The sequence below is a fragment of the Microtus oregoni genome, unplaced genomic scaffold (genome assembly GCF_018167655.1).
Source record: "Microtus oregoni isolate MIOR12 unplaced genomic scaffold, Mior012 000082F_ref0000272, whole genome shotgun sequence".
Classification (NCBI taxonomy): domain Eukaryota; kingdom Metazoa; phylum Chordata; class Mammalia; order Rodentia; family Cricetidae; genus Microtus; species Microtus oregoni.
In genome coordinates this window covers 844738-857717 of record NW_024544542.1, presented here as the reverse complement: position 1 = coordinate 857717, position 12980 = coordinate 844738, and the positions used below count along the sequence as shown (strand labels likewise).

Below are 12980 nucleotides of genomic sequence, written 5' to 3'. Positions count from 1 at the left end.
CCATCCCATCATTTAAAGGTTAGCTCAGCTCACATCAGTTGCTGGTCATGAGTGGCCGGGGGGTTATCTAAAACTGACCCTCAGTTTGCAGAGAGACTCTCAGTTTGCAGAGGGCCGCTTCAGCCTTGCAGACAGAGCTATGGGTTGTAAAACAAAGTAACCCACTGTTAATAGTTAATCCTAAAGCTGTTGACAGCCTGCTCTCATTCTCCTAGGCTTACAACTTTATATTTCTTTATTTCTACATTTCTATTTCTGGAGCATACATTTCTATATTCTTATTCTTAGACTCTTCATTCCTCCCTTGGATTTGTAACTAGAATCAATTCATTTTGATTATCTTAAAGGCCCTGATTTGGACTTTTCTCAGCCTGTTTTGGGGACAGAAATGATGTATTCTCTTCTATAGCTGCTTCAAGCTAAAACAGGTCAGGGCCCAGAAAAGGTGAAAGGCTAGTCAAAGGTAAGGAGGAAATTTAGGCAACGGGGCACTTATTAGAAGATCTGGACTCAGCTAGAGACAAGCTGCATTCATATTGACTGGATTGGTCCATGGTAGTTTTTAGCAATTTCAGGGCTCATAGGTTGAAGTCAGCAGCTGATGCCTGGATGTGTCTGTCAGCCGAGTGGAAACCTACTGAAACAGATATAGACTAGAGAGAAAAATTAAAATTTAAGAATTTAAAGGAAAATTTATAATTGGAACTTTCAGGGAAGGAGCAAAGTCTCAACACAGGAGAGGGAGAAAGACACCATCCTTAGGAATAGACAGACAGGGAATTTTAGGTTGTACTTATCTGGAGTTCTTTTAATCTGTGAGAAGTGGATTTAAGTCTCAGGACTTCCTCGGTTCTCTGAAGCTTACATGAATTTTTTTTGAAGTTTATGAAAAGTTATAGGTTTTAGACATATTAACATCCCCTGTTTATAATCTGTACTGATATTTACATTGTAGAAATGGCAGTATACTTGTGCCAGAAATGAATCTGGTTGAAATCATTAACATTTTTTTTTCATTATCCAAAAAACTGTGAACTGTGACAGAGGTTTTCTGAAAATGAAAAGCATCTTTGAGGTCTATGGTTAGGAAACAATCAAAGGGAATTTGAAATCTTGAGCTTGCGGCTATGGTGATAGAGGTGGTTCTCTGCCAGAGCTCGATTAACAGCTTATCAGAATTTTGCAAATTACTGTTAAGACGATGAAATTTTGGAGTCTTAATATAACAGTATCACAATGAGAGAGAAATCTGGAACACATTTTATTTTTTAAAATACCTCAAATCATTTTTTCCTTATCAGCACTTAAGCCTTCTCATCCTCAGAGCTTTATAATGTGCATTTATACACCTTAAGTTACTTTCTTGTGCCCTGAACATTCTTATCCTCAGACTTTCATAACCTGAATTTACATATCTTAATAACTTGCATTTGCACACCTTAAAACCCTTTCTTAGACCCTCAAACATTCTTAGATCCTTACATCTTAAGCTTTGCGTCTTAAAACATCTTTTATTTAATTTTCCAGTAGGGACAGGTGACCAACCACTGAGAGCAGTCACTGCAAAGTTCCTTTAAACGAAGGAATGGTAAGAAGTCATACTGAAATCTGTTTTGTGAGTCTCTCTCTTTCCCTCCCTCCCTCCCTCCCTCTCTCTCTCTCTCTCTCTCTCTCTCTCTCTCGCTCGCTCGCTCTTGCTCTCTCTCGCTCTCTCTCAAGTTTGGCAGCAAGGTGAACTGTATCTAGGCTTAGTTTTGGTTCTAAGAGAGCGAGACCTGTGACCAGAATTTTACAGGGAACTTAGAAAGCAGCTGAAGCCTTCGTTGCTGCTTTTAAGCTGGCAAAGCTATCAGTCGTCTAACAGCTCCAGAGTTCTGAGAAGAAGAAATTATACCTGAGTTATTGATTTAAAAAAAAAATGGCAGAGACTTACTTGCTGGCTTCCCAGACAGCTACCCCCGGGTCCTCCATGGTTGATGAGGGCAGGTCGTAGGGCAACATCCGTCTTCTGGCTGGCAGAGGTAGGCTTGCAAGGTGTCAGAAGATCCCACAGGCTTCTGTGGAGTAAGGGCTCCAAGGAGGACCAGCCTACCTCTTGCCTTACACAACTCGAGGCAGTCCATCTTCCAGAGTCCTCTTTTCTCCACCAGGGCCTTTGCAGCAGTTGAGTAAAAGGCAGGTTTGCTCAGTGGCTAGTGCTGCCATTTTTGAGACCAGTTTTGGGTAGAGATTCTTCTGTCCCGATCGGTCTTCTTTGGATGAAATAGGGGAACTGTCTGGAGCTGGTATGTCTCTCTATTACAAAAAGCTTTTTAGTAAAACATCTTAAATGCCATTTTCTGCAGATTCTGTCTATTAGGTATATCTGAGCAGACACCTTTGACACCAATTATTTGCCTTAGCACACAGGGGACCAGGTAAGGCTTCTCCCTGCAATTAACCACATCAGTATTTAGCATGACTATAACCAAAGAGCTTGATCATTTCTAAGATGACTCTGAACTTGTACTTCTTAACAGTCTGTTATATGTTAGCAGCCTTCATAAGGCTAAGGCTTTATATTACATTCCTGTCAGATTTAGTCTGAAAAATAATGGCTTTGGATCAAAGGTCTTTTAATATCAAAATGAAACATTTTAATTGTAGATGATGGGTTCATTAAAGAAACCGAGATAGCCATTCTATGGGTAATAGTTCCAGGTCTAGGTTTTCCTTTCTCTTTCACTCTTGTGGAAACCCGACACCATGTAAGAATGTTCCGGCTGACCATCCTAATGATGGATGAGACTAAATACAAGGTGACATTCTTGAGTGGAGAAGAGCAGGTTGCTCTAGCAGAAAGGTAGCACCAAGCCCAGGAGTGTTAAGTGAAGCCACTTAGGCCTTCCAATCCTCATTCAAGCACCAGAACTGACATCTCAAAGCAAGGCCCGGCAATCTCTGCTAAACACTGCTTGCATTCCTTGCCATGGATCTGTGAGCAACAAGACATTTGCTGCAATATCTACGCCTTTAGAGTGGTATGTTATCCTGCAATAGACAACAAACACCAAGCAATATAATTCTGACAGAAAATCACAAAGGGGATAAGAGATAGTTTATTTGGGAGAGAACTATAAGTGGTTGTGGTCAGGGGATGCAGATTTGGGCCACCCCAAATTAGATGTTCCAATGTGGAAGCAGTTTCATGAAGTTTTTATAGTAACAGAAGAAAGAAAGTATTGAACACCAAGACACATTTTATTGTGTGGAGACATCAGAATCAGATTATAGGCCAGAGGAGAAAGCTCAGCTATAGGCTTCGATGCTATCCTGAAGAGTCCAAATATAAGAATATAGAAATGTAGATTCCAGAAATAAGAATGTAGAAACAAAGAAATATAAAGTTGTAAGCCTAGGAGAATGAGAGTAGGCTGTCAGCAGCTTTCTCAGCAGCTTAAAGATTAACAGTGGGTTACTTTGTTTTACAACCCATAGCTCTGCAAGGCTGAAGCGGCCCTCTGCAAACTGAGAGATCTCTGCTAACTGAGGGTCAGCTTTTAGATAACCTCCCGGCCACTCATGACCAGCAACTGATGTGAGCTGAGTTAACCTTTAAATGATGGGATGTACGTGACTTTTTGGTTGTGCATTTTCCCATACCCTTCCCTGCTACACAAAACTAGCAGTATCAGGGAGTGCAGAGCTTTGGGAAACACCAGCAGAAAGTGCCAGAGAGAAACAATGGGCTAAATACAAACACTAGTTTAACTGAAAAACCCTGTTAATGGAAATAGAAAAAAAGGCAATTTGTATCTGAGTTTTACCTCAAGTTTGTAAAAATTCTTTGTTCATGCCTAATGCTTGCTTCTTGCTATAAACAGGGGAGTTCGGAAACAGCCCATGGCCACAGCCTTACAAGCCCATCTCTGGCTGTGGTCACAGCTAGCTGATAAGCTTTTGGGGCCCCATGGAGAATTATTTTTTTTTAATTTTTAATTTTTTTTCCTGGAATAAAGTTTGCTTCTGGTTTAATAGACTTTGGTGGTCTGTCGCCTCAACGCCCTCCTCTGGCCTCTGCCTGCAATGCATGGTACAAATAAACGTGCAGGAAAAACATTTATAAACATAAACAATAAACATAAAAAAAAAAGGAGGAAACCCCGACTTTGAACCCGAGTCTGTTTGAAGCAGACAGGAGCGCCCAAGGCACCGCAGCTTGGCTTTGTGCAGTGACTAGGGCTGCACAGGGGACGAGGCGTCGACTGCTACTGCTCGCTGGTGCATTCACTCATAAGTTCACTCTTGTCAGAGATCACGAAAAACCGCTGTCATAGAAGGAAAACATGAATAAGGAACTGGGGAACCGGGAGAAAGAGAAGGGACTCAAGGGACAATGGAGCTGGCGGGTGGAGGAGGGAGAAAGACCCCATGTGGGAGGGGCCTGCGCGCGCGCGGAAGGGGCGGAACGGACGGAGCAGCTGCGCACGAGCGGAAGGGGCGGGGACGCGCCGCGGGTCTTTGTGGTTGCTGTGCGCCGCCGTGGCTGCTCCCGCACGGGCGCCGGGTCTGAGCAGAGGCGGTGGCCCGTCCCGTCGAGGCTCTCGACCGCCGCTTTCCGCGGGACAGCTCAGTGGTGCCCCTAAGGCCCGCGCTGACGCTGTGCTGTAACCCGGAAGCGAATAGCAGGGTGAGAGCCGCGGGCTGCCGAGGAAGCCAGGTTTGTGGCGGGTGTTTGCTTAGCCTGGTCGGCGAGCTGCGCTGTCTTCGGCGCCTGGGGTCTCTGCCCACGGAACCGAGGTGCCGTGAGAGAGCCCCGGGCATGAAGGGAGCGGCAGACAGTGAGGGGCCAGGAGAGTTTCAGGCTGAGTTAACGGGTGGCCCGTGCTCCGTTACCCGTAGGGGACTGCAGTGGTGTGACTTGGGCTCCTTGGCAGGGGTCGGGTTCTCTGGTGGGCACGGGGCTGGGTTGATGTGTAAGCTGGGACACGGGACGGTGCACTCGCCGCCTCCGTCCCGGTGGGGAGGGGGCTCAGGGCCGGGTTTTTAACAATTAAAGGACATACAGATCTCTGCATATACCCGCTCCAAACATCGTGTCATGTTCGCTCCATATCCCCACATCTAGGACGTGATTACTACTATATTTCAATTGGATTTAGAATACTCAGCTTTTGAGAACCTAAATTGACTTTTTGCATTGGATTTAGAATACTCAGCTTTTGAGAACCTAAATTGACTTTTTGCATCCATAATAGCATGTTTTTTTTTAAACCCAAGCCAAGTATTTTACAGTTACCGAATTCCTCACTAAATTCATTCATAAGCCAAACCTTTCCATAATACTAGTTCAAAACAAAGCCCCCATACAGTAAGTGCCTCCTATTCGCTGAAAACTTCAGTATACTAGCAGGACCAAACGGCGAGTATACAGCAATATTTTATTTAAACAAACTCATGTTTAGTGCAAATTTTTAAATGTTACTACCTTAAATGTAGACTAACACTACGTGCTATAAAAAAAAAAACAACTAAAAAGAAAATTAAGCTAGCATTCTATTCTGCCAAACGCTGGGCATAATGTTACATGCCTTTAATCGTAGCACTGCAGAGGCAGGAGGATCTCTGAGTTCAAGACCACCCCAGTGTACATAGCAGGTTCCAAGACTACATAGACCCTGTCTCAAAAAAAGGGGGGAAAAATTTGCCAAAGTATTATTATTCTTAGGTTTCTGAATTTGAAGCCTGTATTTTATTAAAATTTTCTGTGGCTGGGGATGTAGCCCTGTGATAGAATGCTGTCTCGCATGACGAAGGGCCTGGGTTCAAGTCCCAGCACTGTCAAAGGGGGACAAGGATGTGGCTTAGTAGCAAAGTGTTTGCCTGCCATTCATAAGACTGTGAGTTCATTCCCAGCACTGAAAAAAGTTCTGCTTTATATATGGAGTAAAGAATTTAATCAGAAACATGACTGAAAAGGAAATAATCTCACAATGTAATTCATATTAATATTGCATTCTTACACTTCTAAACATTTTTTCTGTAATTATGAGTTCCACACAGTAGCGCTTTGATCTTAATTCTTTGTCAAGTTATTTAGTTTAAGCCTGTTACCTTTCAATATTACAAGTTTTTAGAGATTTTTCTTTCTATGCTATAAGTTAATAGTGTTTTCATATCTTGTAGGATCCTCTCCCACGCACAAAGCTCAGTTATACTAAGGTTTCTGTAAGCTATTTCAGCCCAGAATGGCTATGGAATCCAGAGCAATTTCAACTTTAAACCCTCAGGATCATCAAGAAGAAGAATTAATACTAGTAAAAATAGAAGATAGCTTTTCTTGGAGTCAGAACTGTAAACAGAATGGAAGCACCCAATCTTGCCAAGAATTGTTTCGCCAGCAGTTCAGAAAGTTTTGCTATCATGAAACACCCGGGCCCCGAGAGGCGCTGTGCCGACTCCAGGAGCTTTGCCATCAGTGGCTGATGCCAGAGCTGCACACAAAGGAGCAGATCCTCGAGCTGCTAGTGCTGGAGCAGTTCCTGAGCATCTTACCTGAGGAGCTGAGGGGATGGGTCCAACAGCATGGCCCAGGAAGTGGTGAGGAAGCTGTGAGTCTGCTGGAGGATCTGGAGAAAGAGTTTGATGATCCAGGGCAGCAGGTGGGAACAGAGATATGATGTTTTGTTGGGGAATGGGGGGATACAACCTCGATTATGTAGTATCTTATCTGGTTAAAATATCTCTCAGGAACCACAACCTTAATATAACAGTAGCACATACCTATCTCTACCACCCATCCTTCATCTGTGACAGGGACCTCATTAACCTGTTCAAGGTTTTTACTAATCATATTTTACTGGTTTCAGGTCCCAGATAGTCCACAAGGACCATCAGTGTCATGGAAAGATTTGACATATCTTAGAGAATCCCAGGATTCAACAAGCATCCAAGTCCGGCCTCTGAAGACACAGCTAAAATATTGGAAACCTTGCCCTTCCTCTAAAAGTGGTAAGAATAGAAAATCCTTAGATTTATGTAAGTTAGGCCTCTGGTTTTGAAAATGCAGGCTTGCATTTATAAACTTGTTGCATGTGAATATCACTTGTATTAATGAAAACCAGAGGTGCTCACTCCAGCAGCTGTGACCCTCATGAATTGCAGTCATCTTCCTTGTATGACCCTGACATTGATTCACTTCATTGTTTTGTAACTTTGAAGACTGCTAAAAATGTCTAATACTGTAGTCGATAAGTTTCTATTCAAGTAACTTTGAGGCCTTCGTGAGTGGTTCCCACAGAGAAAAGCAGATGCAGCCTAGTGCAGTAAATTATGGAATGCACGTAGGCACTGTGTGGGTGCTGTGGCAGCACATAAAGTGGCTCCAGACCTAATGTGAGAGTCAGGGAGGGCTGGAGAGTTGGCTGCTCTTGCAGGGGACATGGGTTCATGGCAGCTTACAACCGTCTATAACTCCAGATCCAACACCCTTTACAGATCCCTCTGGCACCATATGTGTACTTGGTACATAACATACCAGCAAAACACCCATATACATAAAATAATAAAATAAATCTTTTAAAAAATTAAATATTCAAGGAATACTTTCTGGAAGAAGAAACATCTAAGCTGTAATTTGAACTAGAGTAAAGAAAACCAGGTAAATAGGTAATTAAAGCCATTAAAGTGAGAATACAAACCGTTATGGAAATTATAAGTACTTTAATTTGACTGGAGAATTGATAAAGGAAGGTATAATGAAAGAAAATCTGAAGGAGAAAACGAGGCACAGTTGTTACAGCCTTTATGTCACACTGGTCCAGATCCTATGTGTAAAGGGGTGCAGCTAAGGGTAGTGGATAAGAAAGTGTCGTTCAGAACTCAGCTGCAGAGTCTAGAAATGATTTGAGAAAAACAAGACTAGAAGCTTATCAGACACTTGGCATCCAAGAGGCTATAGTGAGTGAGGAAACCTGTGCTACTCTGAGGCATAGGGAAGATTAAAGCTGAATCTTATTCCTCAGCATTGAAAGCAGATCGTGAATGAGAATAATCTGAATGTGATAAAGTTTCAGTCTTGAACGACTTAGTTAATAATGGTACTGTTTGTTAAAAAAAAACCTGATGTATTTGATATGGTGTATTTGGGTATAAATATAAGCAAAACTTCAATATGACAGTCCCAGGTAGAATTGAAGATCTGAGAAGACATAAGCTTAAGTGCAAGTACTAATTGAAATCTAGGGTAAAGTTTCAACAGTGAAGATACAGAAAACCCAGTGTAGACTCTGAAGGAGTGTAGTTTTTAAGTGACTAGCCCTAAAATCTAAAACAACAGGGAGAGAAGGAGGGCACTCTCATTTCTAATTCCAGCCTTTAGATGGCTATAGGCTTGCTCTTGGTTTGAGGCCAGCCTGCTCTGGACAGTGAAAGAAACCCTATCTCAAGAGGAAACAGAACAGTGAGAGGTCTGGCTCTCAGTATCGTGCTACAAAAAGACTAAGATCCAAAAGTACCCCTTCAATTTATACAGTTATAAAAGCGGTGACCTTGGCAATAGTACTGCCAAGGAGCAGTAGAGCTGAAGAGAAAGGCAGACTAGAAACCAGACTGCAGAATGGGATGATTCTAGACAAACCGTTTCAAGAAATTTCACTGTAAATGTGAGGCTGCTCAGCAGATACATAGGCACAGAGCTTGGTTTTTAAGGAGGGCGGGAGTGACCTGCACGTAAGCTGGTAAGTGGGATTGTCTTAGGTTTCTTTTGGGTTTTATGGTAAGATATCCTGGCTAAAGCAACTTAAGGGGAAAATGGTTTGTTTTACCTCATGATTACAGATTACATTTCATTGTTGAAGGACAGTTAAAACAGCAAGAACGTGAAGCAGTGAGTTACATCCACAGTAAAGAGCAGAGAAGGATGAAAACATGCATGCCTGCTACTATACTCTTTTCTCTATTTTTACACAGTCCAGGACCCACATCCAGAAATGATATAGTCCACAGTGTGCTGGGCCTTTTCACATCAATTAACAGAAGACAGTTTCCCTCTCCCAGACACGCCCACAAGCCAACCTGATCCAGACAGCCTCACTGAGACATTCTTCCCTGGTGACCCTAGATTGTGTTGGATTGATAATTAAAAACTAATCATTACAGGAAGTCAATTTAGAAAGAGACTGAAAATAGTAGAAAAGTAATGAGCAATTGTCCAGTTGATGTCTTTTTTTTTTTTTTTTTTTTTTTTTTTTGATTTTTCGAGACAGGGTTTCTCCGTAGCTTTTGGTTCCTGTCCTGGAACTAGCTCTTGTAGACCAGGCTGGCCTCGAACTCACAGAGATCCGCCTGCCTCTGCCTCCCGAGTGCTGGAATTAAAGGCGTGCGCCACCACCGCCCGGCTGATGTCTTAAAAGAAAGGAAAGGTGAAAGGGAAGGGAAGATAGATGTAGACTTTAGCACTGGAAAAGAGAAAAGATCCTAGGGGACAGTGACATCTTTCTAAGTGGACCCTAGAAGGATCTATTTTCCCTTACATAAAAAGTATCTTAAGTTAGCCATATGGAGATGACATATAATCCCAACGACTTGGAAAGTTGGGTAGGAAGAATCCTTTGAGACAAGAAGTATCAGGCTAACCTGTGGAACACAGAAAGACTTGAGAGTTTTGAAGAACCAATGTAAATTCTGGAGTTTTACTAATTTTATTTTGTTTTGTTTTGATTTTACCATGTCAGATTCTAAGAATAACGAAACAACAGCAAAAGAGGACATTTCAGAAGAAAAATCACCAGGACTCTCTTGGGACCCTTCATTTAGAGGTGTTAGTGAGCACAAAAGCAACTTAGAGTGGCAGCAGAGAAGTTCCCCTCTCCATAGGGGTAGTTTTAGTCAAGTGATCTTCACACACAAGTCCTTAGCAAAGAGAGATCATCATGATGAATCTCAAAGATGCTTAATTCTAAGTACCAACTCTGTAACATGTCAGAAAGTTTCTCCAGAAGAGAGACCTTACAGATGTGATGTATGTGGGCACAGCTTTAAACAGCATTTCTCTCTGACACAGCATCAGAGGATCCATACTGGAGAAAAGCCCTATAAATGCAGCCAGTGTGGGAAGGCCTTTAGTTTGAGGTCATATCTCATTATTCATCAGAAGATCCATAGTGGTGAAAAAGCATATGAATGTAATGAATGTGGAAAAGCCTTCAATCAGAGCTCAGCCCTCACTAGACACCGGAAAATCCATACAGGTGAGAAAGCTTGTAAATGTAATGAGTGTGGCAAAGCGTTCAGTCAGAGCTCTTACCTAATTATACATCAGAGAATTCACACTGGAGAGAAGCCCTATGAGTGTAACGAGTGCGGGAAAACCTTCAGCCAGAGCTCAAAGCTTATTAGACACCAGCGAATTCACACAGGAGAGAGACCCTACGAGTGCAGTCAATGTGGAAAAGCTTTCAAGCAGAGCTCAGAACTGATCACCCATCAGAGGATACACAGCGGAGAGAAACCCTATGAATGTAGGGAGTGTGGAAAAGCCTTCAGTCTGAACTCAAACCTCATCAGACACCAGAGAATTCACAGTGGAGAGGAACCCTATCGGTGTAATGACTGTGGCAAGACCTTCAAAAGGAGCTCAGCCCTTGTTCAGCACCAGAGAATCCATTCTGGGGATGAAGCTTATATATGTAATGAATGTGGGAAGGCTTTTAGGCACAGATCAGTGTTGATGCGCCATCAGAGAGTACACACTGTTAAGTAACTTAATACAGTGATTCATAAATAGTTTATTTTTCTCTATATTAGCCAGAACGTTGACTTTGGAGCAGGATTCCACAAAGGTAGTTTTAAAAAAACAAACGGTCTTTAGTCAGTCTAAATTGCTATGTGTAGCACTTCCTGATGCCACTGCGAATTTTCTTTAAAACTTCCTGTGATTGACCAGAGCAAGATAAAGGACCATTCCTTTGAGCTTTGCTCTTAACATTAGGAATACTCAGGAAAATAAAAAAAAAAGTAATGTAATATTGAGACCTCATTTTCTATGAGAACGTCATGGGAAAAGGCTTCATCCTGTCTGTCAGTACATCCTATTGTCTGTACCAGATAATATGAATGACATGAGAGACTGCTTAAGAAATTCAAAAGTTTTTTACTCAACAGTAGCCAGTCAACAAGAAAAGTGAGCAAACAATTTCATTGATGATTTGTTGATCCCAAGCCAGGCTCAAACTGAGCTTGAGAAGAAAAAGATGCAAATTAGTTTAGACAACCTGAGGGCCCTGTCCATTCCCCACCCATGTACTGGGTATTGAACTTAGGACCTCACATGCTAGGCAAGTGGTCAGTTCTGTTATTTTTTTATACCGGCTTTGTGCCAGTGACTAGAAATAAAATGAAAAAAGATATTTCTACAGTCTAATGGCCATTACCAGTCAGGTAATGACACTTTAGTATGGTCACTATTACAGCCTTTGGGGGTGGAGTTTGGGTTTATCTGTGTAGCCTTGGCTGTCCTGGAACTCTGTAGACCATGCTGACTGGCCTTGAACTCAGAAATCTGCCTGCCACTGCACACCAAGTGCTAGGAGTAAAGGCGTATGCCACCACTGCCCTGCACTTTCCCCATTTCCCTCTTGTGAAGAACTCTGGATAAAGGATATTGAAGTGACATGAAAAATGAGTTAACTAGGAAGGAAGATAGGCCAGGTTACAATGAAAGAGATTGTTTTGTTTATCACCAGGAACAAAATATGGAACATTACCTATTGAGTTCAAAATTGGCATCCTTTCTGTGAGACAGGATTACAGCCAGACTCTCAAGCACTGCATATGAGCCTATGAAGTTTCTATTAATAAACTCGTAAAAACCTAGAGTCCTTGGTCAGTGTGGCCTAATGGTAAGGGCTAATCAGTTTCCCAGCACAACCTGAGACAATGTTTAAACTACAGAGAGTGGGAGGAGTCCATTATATGAGAACAGCCTAGATGCAGACTCTTTGGGCTCTTAAGACAATATTGGAGTTGCTGTATTAAAATATACCATAGCAACTGTTTGTAATGCTGCCATTTCTCCACCTGAGCACAATCTGCCTTGTGCAGGTGCTCAAAAATTCTCCATTTCTGGGTCTTTGGCACATGTTTTGTCTTATGTCAGCAATATTTAGCAGTATCCTGAACATTTTAAGGGCAATGCTAGAGCAGTGAAGATGCTGATTTTGTTGGGCCTTGCCCTCTTCTGAGGAGCCCCACAGGAAGAGTATCCTAATGCTGGTGCATGGTGCAACATGGAAAGCTGATCAACTCAAAAAGCCTTGTCATCCCTGCAGTCTCAACAGTGAGACCAAAGGCATACCTGGTCAGTTTGAGCTACATTGATGGGACCATCTCAAAAACACTGGGTAGAAACAGTCAATTCAAAGACCTAATAGTTTGGAGGAATAATATACCTTAACAAAATCAAATCTATGTAGAAACAGAAAAATAATTTTTACAAGGATACAAAAGTAATGGTGTCTTGGACATTTATAGGTGAGTATGTACTAACCAATAAAAATAACAAACTAAATGCCTAATGTAGATGTTCAGTAGATAATGTTAAAAAAGGGAGATACCCTAGATCTCTTACATAGGATCAGAAGGAAATGTAATGGGTATTTGTCAAGGGTTTTGCGTATGTTAGTCATTAGTACAAATCATATTGTACACATGGGAAATGGAGGTTATCATAGCTAAAAGGTCCAGAGTTTTAACTCAGAACTACAATTTTATATGTACTTTATACAATCCATGAAAAAAGACCCACTAACATTTAAATCACAGATGTGCTAGTGAACAATACACATATTGTAGTCATGGGAGTTACAGTCATGTTGGAGAAGGAGTGAAGGTGGTATTTATTTTCCATATAAAATTAACAAGGATTTGAACATTAGGACTCTTGCTACTAATGAGCTGTGAATACATTACCTCTGGCAATCAGTACCAAAACCCTTCAGCAC

The 12980-nt window shown here is 41.9% G+C and overlaps 1 protein-coding gene across 3 annotated transcripts; it reads left to right on the top strand.

The window, feature by feature from the left end:
• Positions 1-4494: 4494 nt before the first annotated feature.
• LOC121441883 (zinc finger protein 397-like) lies at positions 4495-11975 on the top strand. 3 transcript variants are annotated; one of them, XM_041643220.1, is made up of 4 exons: positions 4495-4669; positions 6166-6641; positions 6849-6990; positions 9714-11975. In XM_041643220.1, the coding sequence occupies exons 2-4, from the start codon at positions 6228-6230 to the stop codon at positions 10739-10741; spliced, it is 1584 nt and encodes a 527-aa protein (XP_041499154.1). In that variant the 5' UTR covers positions 4495-4669; positions 6166-6227; the 3' UTR covers positions 10742-11975. The 3 variants fall into 3 exon arrangements, with proteins under 3 accessions (XP_041499154.1, XP_041499152.1, XP_041499153.1); XM_041643218.1 differs by having other exon boundaries at positions 4495-4699; XM_041643219.1 differs by lacking the exon at positions 4495-4669 and having other exon boundaries at positions 6095-6641.
• Positions 11976-12980: the final 1005 nt, after the last annotated feature.

Coding starts and splice junctions, on each gene's coding strand:
- LOC121441883 (XM_041643220.1), top strand. CDS start 6,228: ATGGCTATGGAATCCAGAGCAATTTCAACTTTAAACCCTCAGGATCAT. Junction 6,642..6,848: donor TTGATGATCCAGGGCAGCAG/GTGGGAACAGAG, acceptor TACTGGTTTCAG/GTCCCAGATAGTCCACAAGG. Junction 6,991..9,713: donor TTGCCCTTCCTCTAAAAGTG/GTAAGAATAGAA, acceptor TTACCATGTCAG/ATTCTAAGAATAACGAAACA.